The 19,150-nt window shown below is 47.6% G+C and overlaps 1 protein-coding gene across 1 annotated transcript in view; it reads right to left on the bottom strand.

Moving 5' to 3' along the window:
• Positions 1 to 5,304: 5,304 nt before the first annotated feature.
• Positions 5,305 to 19,150, bottom strand: part of LOC144180447 (uncharacterized) — a 58,097-nt gene continuing 44,251 nt past the window's right edge. The window contains exons 7-8 of the mRNA XM_077708787.1: positions 16,394 to 16,696; positions 5,305 to 5,562 (exon numbers count right to left, since the gene is read on the bottom strand). Coding sequence (XP_077564913.1) covers positions 5,419 to 5,562; positions 16,394 to 16,696 — 447 coding nt within the window. The 3' untranslated portion in view covers positions 5,305 to 5,418. The remainder of the gene's footprint in view (positions 5,563 to 16,393; positions 16,697 to 19,150) is intronic.

Genomic DNA, 19,150 nt, shown 5'->3' with positions numbered 1-19,150 from the left:
AGAAGACTTCAGTAACCTCAAATTTGCTGACGACGTTGCCTTGCTAAGTAACTCGGGGGACGAAGTGCAAAGCATGCTTGCCACACAGGACTGAGTAAAACCATGAGCCTAAAAATTAATATCCAGAAAACTAAAGTAATGATCAATAACCTCGGGACAGCACAGTGGTTTCAGATACGTGGTGAGGCAGTGGAAGTGATAAGCGAATATATCTACTTAGACAAAGTTGTGGCCCCAAACATGAGGCAGAAATAATTGGAAGGATAAGAATGGGGTGGAGTGCATTCGGCCGGCATTCTCAGATAATGAATGGCAGCCTACCGTTGTCCCTGAAAAAGAAAGTGTATGAGAGCTGCATCTTACCGGTACTCACTTATGCGGCAAAGACTTGAAGGCTCACTAAGAGGGTTCAACTTAAATTGAGGACGATTCAGCGAGCAAAGGAACGCAAGGTGATAGGTGTAACATTAAGGGAGTGGCTCAGGGAACAAACGCGTGTTAAGGACATATTAGTAGAAATTAAAAAGAAAATTGTCCGCGTATCTGCTCCTTCCGTTGCAAATGTCGACAAAAGACGATAGTCTCTGTCGACTTTGGCCAAGTAAATGCCTCCCCGCGCCTTATTGCTTACGTCTCATGTTGTTCCTCTTGCATCGCGCTCCTCCCAAGGTAAAGATGCCAAAGGTTTGTTTAAATCATTTTAAATTTACCGCGTTTCACTGATCCAGGCTGGGTGTCTCGATGCCGACGTTGCCGTACGGAGGAGACGCACGTGAATCGAGGCGCCCTACTTCAAAGTTTATCGAACCACGTTGCCCTACTCCACGTGCGTTCCAAGAAGAACGTGGAACCTATCCAGTGGAACTTTTCGTAACTGTTGCCGGTTGATTTCTTAAAATACGCCAGAAGCTACAGTGGCGTGGGCGACAGCAGGCGACAGCGTAAGTGAATTTTTTTTCTGCTGTTGATGAAGTATTTAATTGCGCAAAAATCAAGCGTGTATTTTTTATAAAGAAACACTACAAATATCACTTCTGTATTATATTAATTTGTTGTCTGATATTTGCGTAATGTCTTGTTCTTCTTCCACAATTTTGACAAGTATGAACATTACACCGAACTTAGACGGGTAGATTTAGCTGTGACTATACAAGACTATTGCGCAGGTCTTGTTTTACTTTAGCAGGGTGGTTGAATCGAGTCACAGACAGACACACACACAAGCAGACATACACACAAACAGTTTTGGCTTTAACTAGCCCAAGAAAGACTATCGTCTTTAAAATGTACGTGGGCAGGGTATGTAATGTGAAGTCAAGATAACCGTTGGTCAATAAGGGTAATAGAGTGGATCCCTAGAGAAGGCAAGGGTGTAAGGGGGCAGCAGAAAGTTAGATGGACAGATCAGATCAAGAAGTTTGCGGGCATAAATTGGTCCCAGTTAGCACAGGATCGGGATAACTGGAGATTAATGGGAGAGGCCTTTGCCCTGCAGTGGATGTAGATAGGCTGGCGGTGGTGATGATGATGAGATATCTTGAATATAACAGTGCAATAGGCCGCTAGGAGGACTGTCATTACGCCATGTTTCCTTAACTTGCCACATTGGGGTCACCGTAAAGCTGTAGTGTCACGTTTGCGAAGGCCTCCTCGAACCAAGCTGAGTTGCCTCCGTCATGCAATGGTAGCGGGGTGATGGAGCGGTGAGCTGGAGAGCTGCCTCGGTTCCGGCCGACGAAGAGCCCACAAAGCGTTTTCGTCTAATACATGGAAATACTAGAGTAACGATGATACAAAACAGCAGCCCGCACGAGAACTTACAAGGCTCGGGCGTAGAAACGCCTCTTATGAGAGCCCGAAGCAATCTGGGTTAGTCGAAAGGGGAAAATTTATAACAAGAGTCCCAACCCCCAAAAGGCGTTTCTACACAGCCCTAAAAATCATACGCCCCTCCATCTAACGACGACGATGGTCGAACACGTAGCTTTCTCGTGATGGAGTATTTGGTTATCCAATCTCACTTACGAGTAGGTGTTAGTTTGGACGTACGCCCTACTTTTATGGAATACCCACAGCAGCTGTCGGGTGCGCTCCATCGACCTAACGTTTGGGTTTGGTGTATACGGCGCGAATCGGAACCTGCTACTTGGCGTGCGTTTCGGCCATGTCGATTTGGAGCAGTTGGATGCACGCGGGCTTCATAAAGGCGGTAGAGTCAGGCTCGATTCCGGCAATGGAAAGCGTTTTTCTTTTTCACTTCACCCACGGGCATTCATCATCATCATCAGAGGAAGTTGGCTTTCCTGCAGGAAGTATTGGCGTACAAGGACATCAGTGCGGACGATAAAGCTTCCCTTTAAAAGTACGAACCCACACGAGAACAATCCACAGGTCGTATAACCACCAGCCGGCCGGTGCGGGTGAGGGGTAGGAAGAGGCTTCCAACCGTCGTCCGACACTCACCGACGGCACGAAGTAGAAACAAAGGCGAACCATCCTGTTCGTGCCGGGGAGAGTGCAGGAAAGGAAGGCTTCAACCGTGTTCACGACGGCAGCAGCATACGGCGGGATCGAACCGCCGCCGGGTGAATCACCGCCTGGAAGGCTCGTGCGATCAAGGGACTCCCCTGTCTGACCTATCTATTAGACCCTTGTCGGATGTTTGGGTTTCACGACACTATACCGGCATACCACAGGCGCAGACAATCGCGACAAAGCAGTTCTCACCGAATCGTAACAAGGGGTAAGGTTACAGAAACAATGCGTTTTCTTTGACTATACCCACAGTTACGATTTGCAAACACAGTTGCACCTGCAACTGCTTGATTAGCGGTGCTATTAGGGCGAGGCTCAAAATAAATTTGGTCTATAGCCGGCGGTAGCTGAGTTGCCTTACAGTCCCTTCCCTGCTTTTTCTCCACCGCATTTCAAATCTTTTTCGCCACGTCTACAGTCTTGGTATTCATTTTGTTGTTTATTTATTCATTTATTTTCGGCTTAGGGATTCATCGTTTTAAGTGCAATGCACTTCTTAAGCGACCCTGAACCTGCGTCCACCGGCGATGTCCGCATAACATACCCACGTGGGGGATTGGCCAGTTAAGTGCGAATGCACTTCTTAAGCGACCCTGAACTGCGTCCACCGGCGATGTCCGCATAGCATACCCACGTGGGGGATTGGCCAGGAATCTCCTCGTCTTCCTTGGCAACGGGGGGAGATGGGCGCGCGCTGCCTGGCCGCTGACATGGCACATACCCACGTGGGGGATTGGCCAGGAATCGGGCGTGAGAAGGGCTAATGCACCCGCTTAAAGGAGTACTGACACGAAATTTCAAAGCTGAGATCCGCTCTAGCAATCAAGTACAACGACAACACAAATAGGTGTCTGTGAATAAATGCATCTTTCTTTCTTTGTAGTTGTGTGTGTGTGTGTGTGTGATCTCTCTTTCGCGAACATTACCGAACCGCGCAAATTCAACTCGTGCATTCGCACTTTCACATTCTTCCCCTCGGGGAAATGCGGGGAATTTTTTTCAACTGCGAAGTTTCTGAGGAGCTGTATAGCTTTCCTTTCTAACCGTACGGCTGCATTCAGGTGGATGTCAAACTTTCCTTTGCATAAACGTACTCCACCTTGGGGATTTCCCCTAATTCTGGTCGATTAACACCTGTCCTTCACTTCGAGTTGTTGATCAATTCGCTCTCGCGCTACAAACGACTAGCCTCCTGGTTAGCTCAGTTGGTAGAGCGACTGCTTCGGCTAAGCGGTGGTTCCGGGTTCGAATCCTGGGTCAGGACGAATTTTTCTTCAACTGCGAAGTTTCTGAGGAAACTGTATAGCTTTCTTTTGCAGCCGTACGGTTGCATTCAGGTGGATGTCAAACTTTCCTATGCAGAAACCTCCTCCACCTTGGGCATTTACCCTAATTCGGGTCGATTCATCAAAGGTATGTATTTATTCTAAAACCTTACATCTGGAAGAGGACCATAAGCGTTCATTGCGTTGTTCCATGCCAGATAGCAGCAAAGCATCCATAAAGGCGCAAAGTTCAGCGTTTATAGCCTCGAAGTTAGCTCTGTTGGAATCTGTGATTAGTTTTAGCTGCTTAAGTTTTCGATTGGGAGGAAAGGAAGAAGTGAAGTGAAGCACGGAGGGGTCACTTAACCTGCAGGCACGTGCGTAATGGGCGATGTTATGTCAGGGGATGACGTCAGAATTAAGTCAAGCAAAGATGATGGTGTAGGCGTGACACGTGATGATTGACAAACTATCTGTGATAAACTGAATTCAGAACAGACATTAAGAAAACACTAAGCCTCGGCAGACGCAGGTTCTGCGAAGGAACACGCATGCGCCCATTTGATTTTTGAAAAATCAAAGTTACCGACAAGAAAAAGTGGCACACCCGGATAACGCACTGCAATCTGGTTCAAGCCATCGTGAAGACTCTCATAAAAACCACCAGCACTAGAGGGGTACCGATAACTAATGGCAAATATAAATTTCTTGAAATTGAATGTCATGCGACAACTTTTAAAACACCACCACCGATTTTACAACCTCGGTTACGTCTATACACACCACGTACTTTTTGTTGCACTGAAATAGCTCATTGGACGCTATTTTACTTGACAGAAATGTCTCGTTAAGTGCAACAATATCAGCCTCGGAGTCATTTGTGTGCTGCCTTAAAGCCCTGGGGACTCGGGAGGGGGAATATTTTCCTCGTATCAATTTATATGGGTGCAATCAAATTCCAGAAAGATGCACCGAATTGTTTCTTTTCCTTCCGCAGGTCGCGCATCCACCACCATTTTTGTATTGTTCCCAACGAGGTTCGTCGTCCTCTAGCAACCTGCTCTAGCCACAAAAAACCATATCCTCGCCCTTGTAGGCGACATGGATTTTTTTTTCTGATATCAAATGTCTTTACTTTGTATATTCGTAACCAGAACATTCACGAATAAAAGTGGCTTTTGCTTTAGAGTCTATTTTTCTGGGTGACCACGACCCGGAGAATTATGGAAGGGTGGTCTGCATCCAGCTTCGCTGCAAAACATGCCTCCTTAACGCCATCAGAGCAGGTCGGTACTGTCTCCGCCTCGAGTGATAGGCCTTGACGTTCCCAGGTTGACGACCTCAATCTCTGGTTTCGGTGTGCACCCAGAAACACACTGGCGAACAAAATGCAAACCACTGCTGGGACTCTGTGGAATGTCGTGGCGCTGTGCCTCTTTCAATCATGAGGTGATGTCAGGCAAGTGAAGTGGACAAAAAAGAGACACGTCACAACGTTCTCGCATAATTCCTTATTTTTAACGGTGGGGCCAATAGCAGCTGCACTGCGAGACGACGTGTTCCGACAACGCAACCGGCGAACGCTGAGTCCAAGGCTCGCTGAGCCCGCAGCCACCTTTTAGGGAACCGCCTGTTTGGCCTTGGCGGCGGCGGCCATGAGGTGCTGGTAGTCACTCGCATTTGCGCACTGCCCAGCCCGGTCACGCTGCACCTCGAAGACCGCCCAGCCCTCCGATAGGTGGCGGCTCACGAACATGTCCACCTGCAACAATGGCGTCATAGGGAGCAATCTTAAACACATCGTGCACTTCGTAATAGCGTAGCAGGACCACCTTATCGATGCAACATTTCGCGTAAGTGGAAGTCATGGCTTGAATAAGAGCTAAGTGAAACACGGAAACAACATCATTGAAAGCAAAGCTTTACTAATCTCGCAGAGCGATTTCGCCGTCCTGGTAAAGTTGGCCTTCATTTGACCACAGGTACTCCGTTCGCTTGGCAACGCATTCCGCGACACGCCGGGCCGAGCTTCGCCGAAGGCCGCGTTCGCCGCTGCCGTCACCGCTGCCTAAATCTGCATTAGAGTCATGTAGGACAACTTACTGCGTGTTGCTACCCTGCAAATGGCGTGAATAGTAAAAGACAATAGATGTAGTGCAACGTTGCATCCGGGTACCCTAGAGCTAGCATTGCTCGCACGCCATCTGGTTGCTATAGGATGCGCAACTCTCCTCCTTGCCTTTTTTCATACTCATCGTAAGAGCCAATGCGACGCACTTCCCAAATTAGAATAGAGTATCGCTTTTTTCTTTCACGCGCAGGCATCTTAATACGCCTGAGATTTCCGTGACGGTTAATGAAGTGAACATGAATGACCCATGCCACCGGTTTTAGCAGTTTCAAATGGTCTTGCCGATGTATGGGTCTTGTTGAAGAATCGATTAAACTTTTGGCCCGGCTGTTTATTCCAGTAACAAACAGCATGACGGACCAACAACTTCGCATTCAGGTAGCCGTACAAAAGGTCTTCACGACCCGCTAAGCAACCAGTAGCCACGGACAAAAGGCAATACTTGCTCCGGGGCAGTGACACAGAAACTGATCGTATATCGTCAAAATCGATGGGGCAACTTTTCGGGTAAGAAATAAGCGAATCGCGAACGCTGCACATAGGCAACGCAATTTCTCAGACAATTGCAATCTATTTATCTCCAATATTTTCTACGCACTCAAAAACACTCCAATTAAAAGGGTGATGCTTTCGCAAATTTATTCGGGTGTGCGTAAGCATTTTCCTCAGCCTCAACCGAACCCCCTTAAGTCGGTATCATGACTGTACACAAGTGTATTGCTGGAAAGGAATTTTTAGGGACCATAAAAACAGTTTGATTTAACGTTATTAAGGCGCAAGGATCTTTCATTAAACAGCCCCCCAAGACCCCATGTATCAATAGTGAGCGCTATATATCGAAACCCTTGAAAGTCAGCTTTACTGTAACATACAAATGCACTGCTGGGGAGATATTCCTTTTTTTTTTTTTCAGAGGTAATGAAAGGGCTCTTTTTATGAGAATATGAATGCTCTATGACCTGTTATTAAAGCGTTTTATGACAATTATCTGAAAAAAGATTAATGTGGGCATGTTGATAGATTGTTCAAGACTCGAAGCCATCGCCCGGACAGGAGAAAAAAAAATGTTGGCGATACTGAGTATGTATGTATGTATTTATTGCACAAAAACAAGAAAGGAAGGTCCACCAACAGGCGTAAATTGTCTCGCCTAGGGGCGGACACCGGAAAGCCTGCTGGTGTGGGGGAGGTGGGATAGGGAGGAAAGAGTACATAGGAATGGGGGGATAGGGTAGAGGGCTAACATAAATATATAAAACATGGGCAAGAATAACCTATATACAACGTTAGGTGAAAGAGAAAAAAAAAACACAAAAAAACGAAACACTAGGCAAATAAAAACACACAAAAAAAAAACGAAACACTAGACAAATAAATAAATATCAAAATACAGGGCACGAAGGAGTAGGTATACTGAGTGCAACTTTACTCTCTCGTTCCACCTTGTTTCTTCTGTAGTGGCGCTGCTTTTGAATCTTTAAATCTAACACTGAGCTTTTGTGACGGGAAGTTTTTTGCGTCGTATCGCCGAAGAATGCTGGCGCCTTAGAAATCAGGGATAGGCATGCTCGTGGGCTGCCCATCCCGTGAGCTGCCCATATTTGAGTGTTACGCTGTTCTAATAGCCGCACTTGCTAGCCAGTATGTCTTCAAAGACACACGATACAGCTGATGTCAGCACAAAGGATCTTATCATCCTTTAATGGTAAAATCACAATAACATGCGAGCTGTTCTCAAAGTATGGGTCACGTTGTACAACGCCGCAGCGCCCATTTAGCGAGCTGAGTCTTTTGATAAGCACATCCCCATTTAAAGAATAAGTGGCGAATATGGGGCCGCTTCATTAGTTTTTTTGACCGCCGTCAAGAAGAGCAGCTTTACGCTTTTAGCGCCTGAACTTCACACGGCATCAGCTGTTCTTCCCGCATTGCCAGAAGACCACACGGTGGCTGGCTCCATGGCACGAAGTTGTCCCTAGTTTCAGTGTACGAGAGGAGAGGAGAGGTGGTTAGTGCGAAATAAGAGTCAAACGACTCAAACAACGCGATGACACCCAGGCTGTGTGTTTGTAAAGGAATTGAAGAGGTAGTAGAGTGCACGGCGGAGGTGGGAAGAAGCTCGCGCTGACGAATTGGAGGGTCGCTGCGTATGGACGCAACACAGAATGTCGGTAGCCCTGCTCAGCGACGCTTCGCAGTCACGTATATGCGATCAGCTTAAGTCGAACCTTCCAACAGGATAGCTAGAATTGCAGCCCACCTTTCGCGACCATCTGAAAACGTTTGACGTAAAGCGTTGGAAGGGTGGTAGGAGAAGATTTTTAAACGGAAAGTGAGGCGCCTGCCCCCTCCCCAAGGTAAGAGAGGACGGAGTTTGTGGAGGAGCAGCACCCGTTGGTGATTGGTCAAAAGCTATGAGAAGGCTCAACACTATGGTATGAGGAGGACGATGAGGGGAAATACAAAAACAAAACAAAAAAAACGAAGTGCAGACAATAGGTTCAGTGCCCTTCCACTCTCTGAAGAAGGATGACAAGCGGGCCCAAACTCGACCCGATGAGAGCTGTATGTGTGTCAGATCGGACTTGTATGATCCTGTATTATTAAACGGGTCCGATTTCAACCCGTTTCACCTGTACAGCCGTCAGACAGGATTGTATACACCCGTTTTATTGACTTATTGTAGGGTTTAACGCGCCGACGCAACGCAGGCGATGAGGCGCGCCGTAGTGGAGGGCTCCGGATTAATTTTGACCACCTGGGGATCTTTAACGTGCGCCGAAATCTCGTACACACGGGCGTTTTTGCTTTTCGCCTCCATCAGAAAAGCGGCCGCCACGGCCGGGAATCGAACCCGCGACCTCGTGCTCAGCAGCGCAACGCCTTAGCCACTGAGCCACCGCGGCGGGTACCAGTTTTATGGAAACATGATTTTTCAATAGGGGAGTAACGTTACAGTAGTCTAATTGCATACAATTTGTATCCACCAAGTTACTGGAAGGAACATTAACAGCTGTTTTCTGTAACTGTACTCCCCCCGTAGATGGCGATGTTCTGACAGCAGTTGGTAATTCCGTAGCGTTTACAACTTGTCTGTGAACTATCGAATTATGCAAAGTAAATGAAACTCGGCCTAAAGGTAGGTTCGTATTAGCGACTAATATTTAGAGTTTGTTAACACAAGAGTTCGAGCCGTTTTCTGTAATCATACTCCCTCCGTAGATCGTCATGCTTCACTGGGCAAGAGGCAATGTTGGAAAGCCATATTACAAAAACCAAGCATCCACTGACGCTTTTAAAGTCTACTTCACCTTTACACAGAAATGCGTAGTTGCGAAATACATATTTTAAAAGGCAATATGAACCTTCTTGATTAAGAAACAAGTTAAAACGCCCCCATGGTCCGACCAGATGTCTAAAAGAGATTGTTCTAACAATTTGCCCCTCGTCTTTTTACATCGAAGGTTTAGCAAACGGGAAAGGCGAAACGCGAGTTGCCTTTAACACCACGACTCTCGCCTGTGCCAACGGGTAACGGCGAAGTCCCCACTGAGAACGAACATTGACCTCCTTAACTTTCACACGCAATGAAGGATCCCGAAATAAAGGGTTTTCCGAGAGTGTGACTATGGAGTCTGTGCTGTGCACTCTTGCCGGCGGAAGACGCATGCACGCTGCCCTACGGACGCCGTAATTGTTTGGCTTTACGGCGCAGTTGTAATTGTGCAAAATAGCTGACGAAACTCCAGGATGTGGAAATAATATAAGGACGGCGTTGCGTTATGCTAGCTACTCACAGCACAATAAATAAATAAATAAATAAATAAATAAATAAATAAATAAATAAATAAATAAATAAATAAATAAATAAATAAATAAATAAATAAATAAATAAATAAATAAATAAATAAATAAATAAATAAATAAATAAATAAATAAATAAATAAATAAATAAATAAATAAATAAAAATAAAAATAAAAATAAAGAAATAAACAAATAAATAAATAAACGTTGCGGCCCGGCCACTCGATGAAAGTGGTTATGGTAACCGTTGGTACGGTAACTTCCGATGTGCTCTAGCATTCAGATTCGCACGTGGCTACAGAATGTCGAGAACGAAAAGAAATGCCGGATAGCTACCAAGCAAGTCCATAGAAGGAGTTTCACTCCAGTGACATGCCCTGGTGGCACCGCATCAGCCTTCGATGCCAGTTGCTGGATCGCATTGTGTTGTATGCCCTGCGCCATTGTCCGCATCTGAATACTCGGCTCGAAACATCCGCCCCTGGTCCACCCGCCTCCTAGTCATTTTCGCCCAGTACTGGAGGATTGGACGTGAGAGATCAGTGCTAAGAAAACAAGGAGGGCCCGTCTCGTCGAGGTAACGCGCCTGAAGAAAGGCTTGCAGAAGAGAGTTGCCTCCGTTGCGAGGGCGGAGAGCCGGAGGGGAACCTTAAAGGAGCCATGAAGAGAAAACAAAAGTTTGTTTTATTCGAAAGATTAGGTGTTTCATAGTACCCCAAGCGCTTTCCCGGAAGCAAATGATGCTTTATTCACTGAGAAATAAGGCAATTTAAGCCAAAATTTTAACCCGCTAAAATTGCACATTTGGTGACGTGAACAATGGCTTCATACGAGCCGGTCCATGAAATAGATACTTAGTATGTCTGCTCCATATAGCACCCACACGCGGGAGTCAGACAGGAACCGAAACTCGTGCCGAAACCAAGACGGCGGCCATTTTAAAAATACTAGTAAAACCTAGTGCACCCGCAGCCCTAGTCATGGAATCGCCTGATCCGGAGAACAAAACTCTCGCCGAGGAGCTAGGGCTTGCATTTAACAACCTCACACCACTTGAACGCTCAATGCTTCTAAGTGCACGAGCGGCAGGAGTTGTGGGATACGCGGTGGACGGGAGAGCGACCATTCCGCGATAGCCACAACAGACGAACGCCCTGCCGTCGGCACCTCTGCCTCGTCAGCCCCGTCGCGACGGACGAATACAGGCTGGTACGTATACGTGCCGTATTTTTATTACGGTTAATAATAGTTCAATTTCAGTAGCAGTATCGCTTATGCCAGTTGGCCGGTGTCGTGTATGGAAAGGCGTTCGCGCGAGCTCTCTGCTCCGACCAGAAAGATACGAGCGTCAATGCACGGTGTGTACGGCATTTTTTTCCCCCAAGGTCAGAGCGCTTTGACGGCGATTTGACGAAGTCGGCGACGAGCGCCAGCTTGTCCCAGGAGTGAGCTAACGTAAGGGTCCCTGCCGTAATCACTTCGTCGGAAATGAAGCGAGCACACTCGTACTTCCTTTAGCTCCCTTTCTCCTCCGTTTGCAAAGTTCACAAAACGTAGCCACTTGCTTCGCCGCGGTTCGTCGTTTGGCAGCACATGAAAGGAGATCTCTTCACCGGCGGGGATGTCGCACTCCGTCGACGATTTGCCCGTACTACATGGGCATTTCAAAACGCAGCAACGAAATTTCATTGTAAAGTACTCGAACAAACTGAAGTTTTCAGTGGTTGTAAACTAGAAACGAGCTCGTAACGACAGCAGCAAGCCAACACCATTCGAAACTTATGCGACGACTCGCATTATCTCGTCGCTTCTTGCTGTTCCTTACTCCCCTCGTTTCTGTTTTTACCTTTGCTGGTTGGCGATATGACGGCCAACCTCCTGTCAAGGGATTAAGATACCAAGCAAGGTCGCGGCTGTACGTGCTGGAACGGTTCGTTGGCCCCTAAGAGCCTCGAACCCGAAAATTCGTCTGCGCGACGGCGAGATGTCGAGCTCGGCCGGCGGTAGTTTCGTACGCATTGGCGCACACGCTTGCGTGTTCGTTCGGAACTTCAACCGTTTACTCCACCGTTCTTTGTCATAAAAAGAATATGCAGTATGTTTCACGGTCATATAGCTCGCTATGCAAACTGTAAGCCCTGCCTAACATGCGTTTGCTTTTGCCGGCCTCCGCCAATCGCAGAGCATTCTCGTGTGACATCATAGGTTCTGTTGCGGAAAATGAGCTGGTGGGTCGCATGGTCATTTCCTTTTTTCCTAATTATGTACCTTATTTGAGCGAAGTTTGCGTTATAAGTGGTGTCGTTATGGTTCTAACGAGGCAACCTTTCGAATGAACCAAACTTGTGTTTTCTCTTCATTGCTCCTTTAAACTGTTTAACTCGTGGCGAGAAGGGAAAAACTACCACACCTCATTCTGGGGTGCGAAAACAAGGCCTGGAGAGGACAGTGACGTTCTCAAGCATAACCCAACAAGAACTGCTACTGGTCGCAGAAGAGGGAGCAGACATACCCTTCACTTCGTAACCGTCAGTTTGCACACGTCGCTGAGCCGAGTCTTCAAACAGAGTCTTGTACAGACAGGCAAAAGCAGCTCCCACAAATCTGAGATGTGAAAGTTAGACACCGTGGAGAGCCACGTGGTGCGGCGCGCGCATGCGTAAGCCGAACCGCATGGAGCGTTTTTTCACGCGATTCCGCGCGTCGGCGTTGCGCGTGTGTTTTTTCGACGCCCGCGTCGACGATTCCGCGCCCGCGGCATTAGACAGATTTAGTTGGGCGTTCTGCCCTGGCTAGATTTTGACGCGCGTCGCGCGCGGTAGTGGGAGGAGCCTGGCGACTTGCGCCAATGGGGAGGCGCGCGCCTCATGGCGGCGGTTGATTGATTGATTGTGGGGTTTAACGCGCCGACGCAACGCAGGCGATGAGGCGCGCCGTAGTGGAGGGCTCCGGATTAATTTTGACCACCTGGGGATCTTTATCGTGCGCCGAAATCTCGTACACACGGGCGTTTTTGCTTTTCGCCTCCATCAGAAAAGCGGCCGCCGCGGCCGGGAATCGAACCCGCGACCTCGTGCTCAGCAGCGCAACGCCTTAGCCACTGAGCCACCGCGGCGGGTCTCATGGCGGCGGTTTCGAAGCGTTCGAGACAGACGGCTGGCTCCGCCGGGAATGTTTAGGCTTACCACCCCAGCCGATATTGAATGAGCGCTTTCACTAGCGGCGCGGATGATGTTTTATAGTACCGTTTTCATCCACATGATAAGCTCATTTACCGCGCAAGCAACTTCGTTCATGCCTTGAGCGGCATTTTAGAGAGCGCTTAGAAGCGGTCGCTCGAGCTCCAAACACCACTTCGCTGCCGAAGCCGCCGCCATGTTGCCGCCGCCGGCCGCTGCGCGCGCAGCGTGCGGGTATAGTGCCTAGAATGGTGCTATAGTGCCTAGAAAGGTATAGTGCCTAGGCATTATAGTCCCTATAATGCCTAAACGCGCCTGTGGCGTGCGCGGCGCGTTTTCGCGAGCAGAAAACGCCCCATGCGGTTCACGCTTAAAGGGATACTGAAGCACTTTTTACAAAAAAGTGCTTCAGTATGCTTCAAAAAAGTGCTCCCACTTTATTATTTTTCATACGGCGAACTCGAAAATCAAGTCAAAACTTGGCATAAACTATTACAAAGCACTTAATATTGGCAAAAATGAACAACGGGTGCCTAGGGGCATTTGGCGAACCTTACCGCCGTTCGTGATTGGTCAAGTCTTCGTGACGTCGTCGTGAGGACCCTCGGAGGAGGCGGAGCACGAAACGCGTTCCCAGCGGGTCGTCGCGGTAGGAAACGCTGTATTTGCATTTGTTTAATTGATCCCACGATAGCCAGTCCGAGTAGTGAGTTTGTGGTACACCCGTACTGTTCGAGCCTATCGCCCGTGCACGAGCGGCGACGGCGACAAGTGACGGCGACGATAACAACACTTCCGAGGAATACGTGTCCCAATCGGCAACGTTCACCCGCCTGGGAAACCGCTGAGTCGCCGAACCATCGGCCAACTGCCGAGTTGCCCGACCGCGCTGTCATACTACGCCGACGGCAACACAAACACGTCGGCCGATGGAAAGTCGCCGTAGTGTGACTGACTCGCCGACCAAAGAAGCCAACAAAATCGGTCACTCGACCGGTCGCCCGACGCGTCGTCGGGAATCGACCGAGAAGCGAAAACTGGTCTCCGACAACATGCGTGCGGCAATGAATGCGGCTCTATTTTGATAGTTTCTGGAGTGCAATAAACTCAGTAAGGTCCACGAAGCCCATGCAACTCAACACTAGCGCTAATGCAATCCGTATTTTGGCTTTCGACGCTTCGGCTGTGCTCTTCGGCGACGCCGCTACCCCGGAGCTGCAATCTGTAAATGCGTGTGCAATCGGCTCGCCTGTAGAAAATGTAAGGTCAGTTTCGTGCAGAAGAAGAGTTACATAGGGTAATTTGGGTAATAAGGCATCAATATCGGCAAAGGTTTTTAACGTGAAACGTAAAACCAAAGTACGGCAAGCACTATCCCCACAGTGGGAAATCGCATGTCGCAGCCGCGCACACACATTTTTGCGAGCGCTTTCGCGAAGCAGCGGAGTTGATGGCGATAAGCTATTGTGGGGGCTTCGGGGAACCTTTCTGTGCAAGCGCTATTTAAGAAATTTCAGTTTACCAGCCAGGAATTCTGTAAACCAGCTAGTAAACACCGACGTATGATACGGAAGGATGGGCCTCCATCTATTACCTAGGCTATTTCGCAGCGTGTCGCCGTTTGTGCGGTGGCGTAGTGCTCTCGCGCGTCGCGCGCATGCGCTGAACTTCGCGGGTTCAATTCCCGATGAAGTCAGTTTTTTTAAGCGGTTTTTTAAAGGGGTATGGTTTGTGTATGGAATTTGTGAATCATTTTCTGCGCTGATTTTGAGAAGCAACTACCCTTGCGATGGAAAATTTCCTTCGAAACAGCGAGTGGCGTCTTGAGCCACAACAATTAATTTCCCTTTTCTTGCACCGTGTTTCTCGAAAATGCGGTACCATGGTGCAAAGTAAGGCCTTCTTTATTAGAGGAGGTTAAATTTCTGATGACGTACGCACTAATTTATACGCAAATTTTAAGTGCTACAGGGGTCTTTTCGCCGGGGGTTCATTCATAACATCCATATTATTACTGCCGCGGCACCAGCGCACAGCTCTTTTTTCTTTGTCCGTGATCCAACAAGAAGTTGAGGAGTACATACAGTACAAGCAGCGCACACGCCAGTACGCACGAACGGCTTCAGCCGTGCAGCGGCGACACGATACTCCAATTTTGATTACAGAGAGCCGCTCCTCACAGCTGTTTTTTTGCGACGTCACCACTGCTGTTCCAGATTTTAGAGCCGATATCCCGCCGCTGGGGCTTTTGTAATTGCAGTGGCGTCGTCACTTAGTTCAGCATGAGCTATATTGAAACGCTTTAGCCAGTAGTGGTCCCTTCTGAGGCACTCGTATCACGATAAGCCCGTTTTCATAACAGGTGCTCATGCGCGCACTGCGTTACAATGACCGACGAAGAAGATTGCTGCTGTTGCCAGGAGATACGGGAGGTTCGAGAGAGGCAAAGGCACCCCAGGTGCGCCACAACCACCAGAAAACTAAAAAAATGTGTGCCTCAACAGGGCTGCGCTGGAGGTTGCACTTCGACAAAATGGCACCCCGATACTGCCTAGAAGGAGCCTGTCTGGGAATGTGTGGAACACAACACACTCGCCTTTGTGGGCTTGAAGTGTTCCCTCTTTACAGTAGCAACCCACTGAGCAGCGAGTTTCGGCTCCCGCGGGAAGCTGTGAAAGACCACTTTATCCGGCCATAGGTGCTGTTGCAACCGAATGCCGAGCAGAACCTCGGCATGGTTACTCCGCTTCCTCGGCACGATTGTGAAGCAGTACAACGCAGCACTGAAAACGTTTCCACTACTAGTTGCTAAAAAAACAAAACATAGCAGGAGGCCCAGGAAAGCAAACGCTGGCGGACGGCACGCTGAGAAAGGCAGCAGCAGGGGCCGAACACTTGCCGCGGCTGCCGATCGCTCCTCACGACGACGTCACCACGACCCCTTTCACTCTCGTGCCGTCCTCCTCCCCTGCGCTCTGCGCGTCGCGGGGGCGTGGCGATGGCGCTTGTATATTCGCCTATTACGCCGCTATTTCAACCAAAAAAAAAAAAAAAAAAGACCTCGTAGGTAAGGTGTTTAAGATCAACGCTTCCGAATTTCTGTGTATTCAGCAGATTGAAAACTGCCTCAGTTGCCCTTTAAGGGTGTCCTTCGACCGCGCAGCCGATTGCAGGTTCGAACATACATCCGCAGCCGCTGACGAGCGACGGTCCTCTAACGAGGGAGCAAGCCGCGCCGCGCACAAAGGTGGCGCGCGAAAGCAAAAATTGCGGCGCGCGAACGGAGCGCCGAAACACACCCGGAAGGGACGCGCACACCCAGGAGAGGTTTCGCACACCGTGCGTCCCCGGATCGAAAAAAGGAGGACAGCCTTGTTAATGCAGACCTTTTTGTAACCGACGAAGTTACGGCAAGCCTGTTTCCTCGAATTGCCAGCCCCACCTCCGCGTCAACAACACGTTTAAAAAGGAAGCGTACCTTATCATTGAGAGACGACACCGTCTCGTGAGAGGCCACGTAGCCGTTGGCATTAGTGGAACCCGCAGGAGGTGTGTACGTCAGGTACTGGTACTTGTCGGTAGGGTCAAAATGAGCGGTGGTCCCGGCAAAGTTGGTGCTGCACACCACGTCCAGGTCGACGATACTGGCATCGATGCAGTCCATGTTGATTGACGCATTCTGCCTTGTTACGTAAAGAAACGCGCCCAGCACTGAGGACAGCAAGATGCGGAACCGTTGGGTACCCGACCACAGTGCTCGGGCGGCCTCCTCGGCGAGCGCCTGCGGCAGTTTAATAATAATATAACAACAACAACGACAACCGCAACACTTCTATTGTCAGTACCCAGGAGCAGCGGTGAGTTCTCAGTGCTGGCACAGTAAAAAAAGGACAATATAATTGTACGACGAAATGATGCACCACACGAGTTGCTAAGCAAACTAATACGCTGGGGATGACCATAACAACAGTGCATGCAGTGTCATGACATTGAATACGTGGAACAGTAAGATACAAATCAGTCAATCCGTCGGTCACACAATAAATAAATAAATTATTAATCAACCAATCAATCAATCCTTTGTTAGCGCACCCACGAACAGACAAAGCGTCAAGAACGAACAAAACAAAAACACAAGGACGATGTGCACACCTTGCCAATCAACAAAATATTGGGATAACTTAGGTTAGATGTAACAAAAATAGCAGACATAAAAAATTCTTGAAACGAATTATACACACACACACCTCCTGGCACCTAACACAGACAAGGATAACGCGTAGTAGCAACTAAGAAAAAAGTTTGAGCAGAATAACGTATAGCTTCCAAGGTACTGGGACGGTCTAAGGTAGCGTGCATGTTGGACATGTATAATAACTTAAGTCACAAAAAATGAAAGGACAACTTTTTTCGGGTGTCGTGCTAAAGTGACAGCCTGAAAATCAATCACATGTGTAAAAAACCACTTAAAATATTATTGCCTGGCGATTAAGATTAATGAGATATTTGGGCGCAGCAGCAGCGCGCTGAGGCAGCCTCACTCGTGGGTTCTCTCGACGGCAGCTATGGTGAGTCTCTGCAGTGGCGGCACGAACTGTGTCTCTGGAAGGGACCGCGAAGAGCGTCTTAAGAAGCGAAAGCACATCATCGTTACGCGCACGCCCGTCTCCAGTTTTTGCCAAGCGTCGCGCCGTCGAGCACCTTGTTTGGGCACAGCACACAGCCCGCTCCCCTCCCTCATCGCAGACTTTCAGAGAGCACTGGCTTGCGCCGCCACGGCAAACCGCCCTCCCGTACCAATTTCGCGACACTCTCCTCGTTTGCTTTCGTTCATCGTTCGCTTTTCAATGCGTAGCATTCTTTGCCGTGTACCCCCACAGCCAGGACCGTAAAACGCAATGAAGATCCACAAAAATGCAGATATAGCGGCAGTTCCACCTGTAATCGCTATAATGGCGTAAATAAATATAACTGGTCGCGCGAAATTTTGCTAAACTAAAAAAAAACATAAAAATAAAAGATTACAGTAAATGGCAAAACGTGTAACGCCATTCATTTCCACAATAATGCACATTTCGCGAAAGTTCAATTTGTAATCGGTACAATAGCATAACATGAGACAATTGGTCGAACAAAATTCTGAAGAACTCAAAAATAAGAAAAATATAAATAAGTGCGGAAACTGGCGAACCCTGCATTTCCACAATAATGCAGAATTTGTGAAAGTTCCAAATGTAATCGTTATAAAAACGTAAATGGAGGTAATCGGCCGAACGAAATCTTGAAAAAAATAAATAATCAGAAAAATGCTAAAAAAGTTACGGAAAATACCAAAATGTATAGCGCATATAATTCGCACAATAATGCATATATCGCGAATGTTCCACCTGTAATCGTTATACTTGTGTAAATGAAGACAATTGGCCGAAATAAATTTTGAAAAACTAAAATGTAGGAAAAATATAGAATGATTACGAAAATTGGCGAACCGTCTAACGCCCTGCATATCCACAATAAAGCAGATTTCGGGTAAATTCCAAATGTAAGCGATATAATCATGTAAATGGCGATAATTGGTCGGAAGAAATTTTAAGAAAAAAAAAAGAATAACATTGAAAAATTATGGAATATAGCAAATTTTAATGCATGGCATTTCCACGATAATGCAGATTTCGCGAAAGATTCTCCTGTATTTTTATAATAGCAAAATGGAGATAATCAGTCGAACTAAATTTTGAAAAGCCAAATTTTAGGTAAAATGTAATATAATTCCTGAAAATCGCGAACCGTGTAACGCCATGCAATTCCACAATAATGCAGATTTCGCGGTGTTCCAATTTGAATCGTTATAATTGCGTAAATGGAGATCATCGGTCGGACAGGATTTAGAAAAACCAAAAGCTTTGACTATAAAAACTCATACTTAAGGCAAGCGGCATAAGAACGCTACGCGTTAGTAGATAATTCTCTGAATTATAGCCTTCATAGATTATGAGAAAGCATTTGACTCGGTCGAAATCCTAATAGTCATTCAGGCATTACGGAACCAGGGGGTAGATGAGCATTATGTAAGAATACTACAGGATATCTAAAATAGGTCCACAGCTACCATCATCCTCCATAAGGAGGGCAGAAAATACCTATAAGGAAGGGTGTCAGACAAGGAGACACAATCTCTCCAATGTTATTCACAGCATGTTTACAAGTATTCAGAACGCTGGATTGGGAACAGGTG

This window comes from Haemaphysalis longicornis, unplaced genomic scaffold (assembly GCF_048455015.1).
Source record: "Haemaphysalis longicornis isolate Haplotype H1 unplaced genomic scaffold, Haemaphysalis longicornis Haplotype H1 scaffold_4, whole genome shotgun sequence".
Classification (NCBI taxonomy): domain Eukaryota; kingdom Metazoa; phylum Arthropoda; class Arachnida; order Ixodida; family Ixodidae; genus Haemaphysalis; species Haemaphysalis longicornis.
The sequence above is the reverse complement of the archived record's forward strand: the minus strand, read 5'-3'. Positions and strand labels throughout refer to the sequence as shown.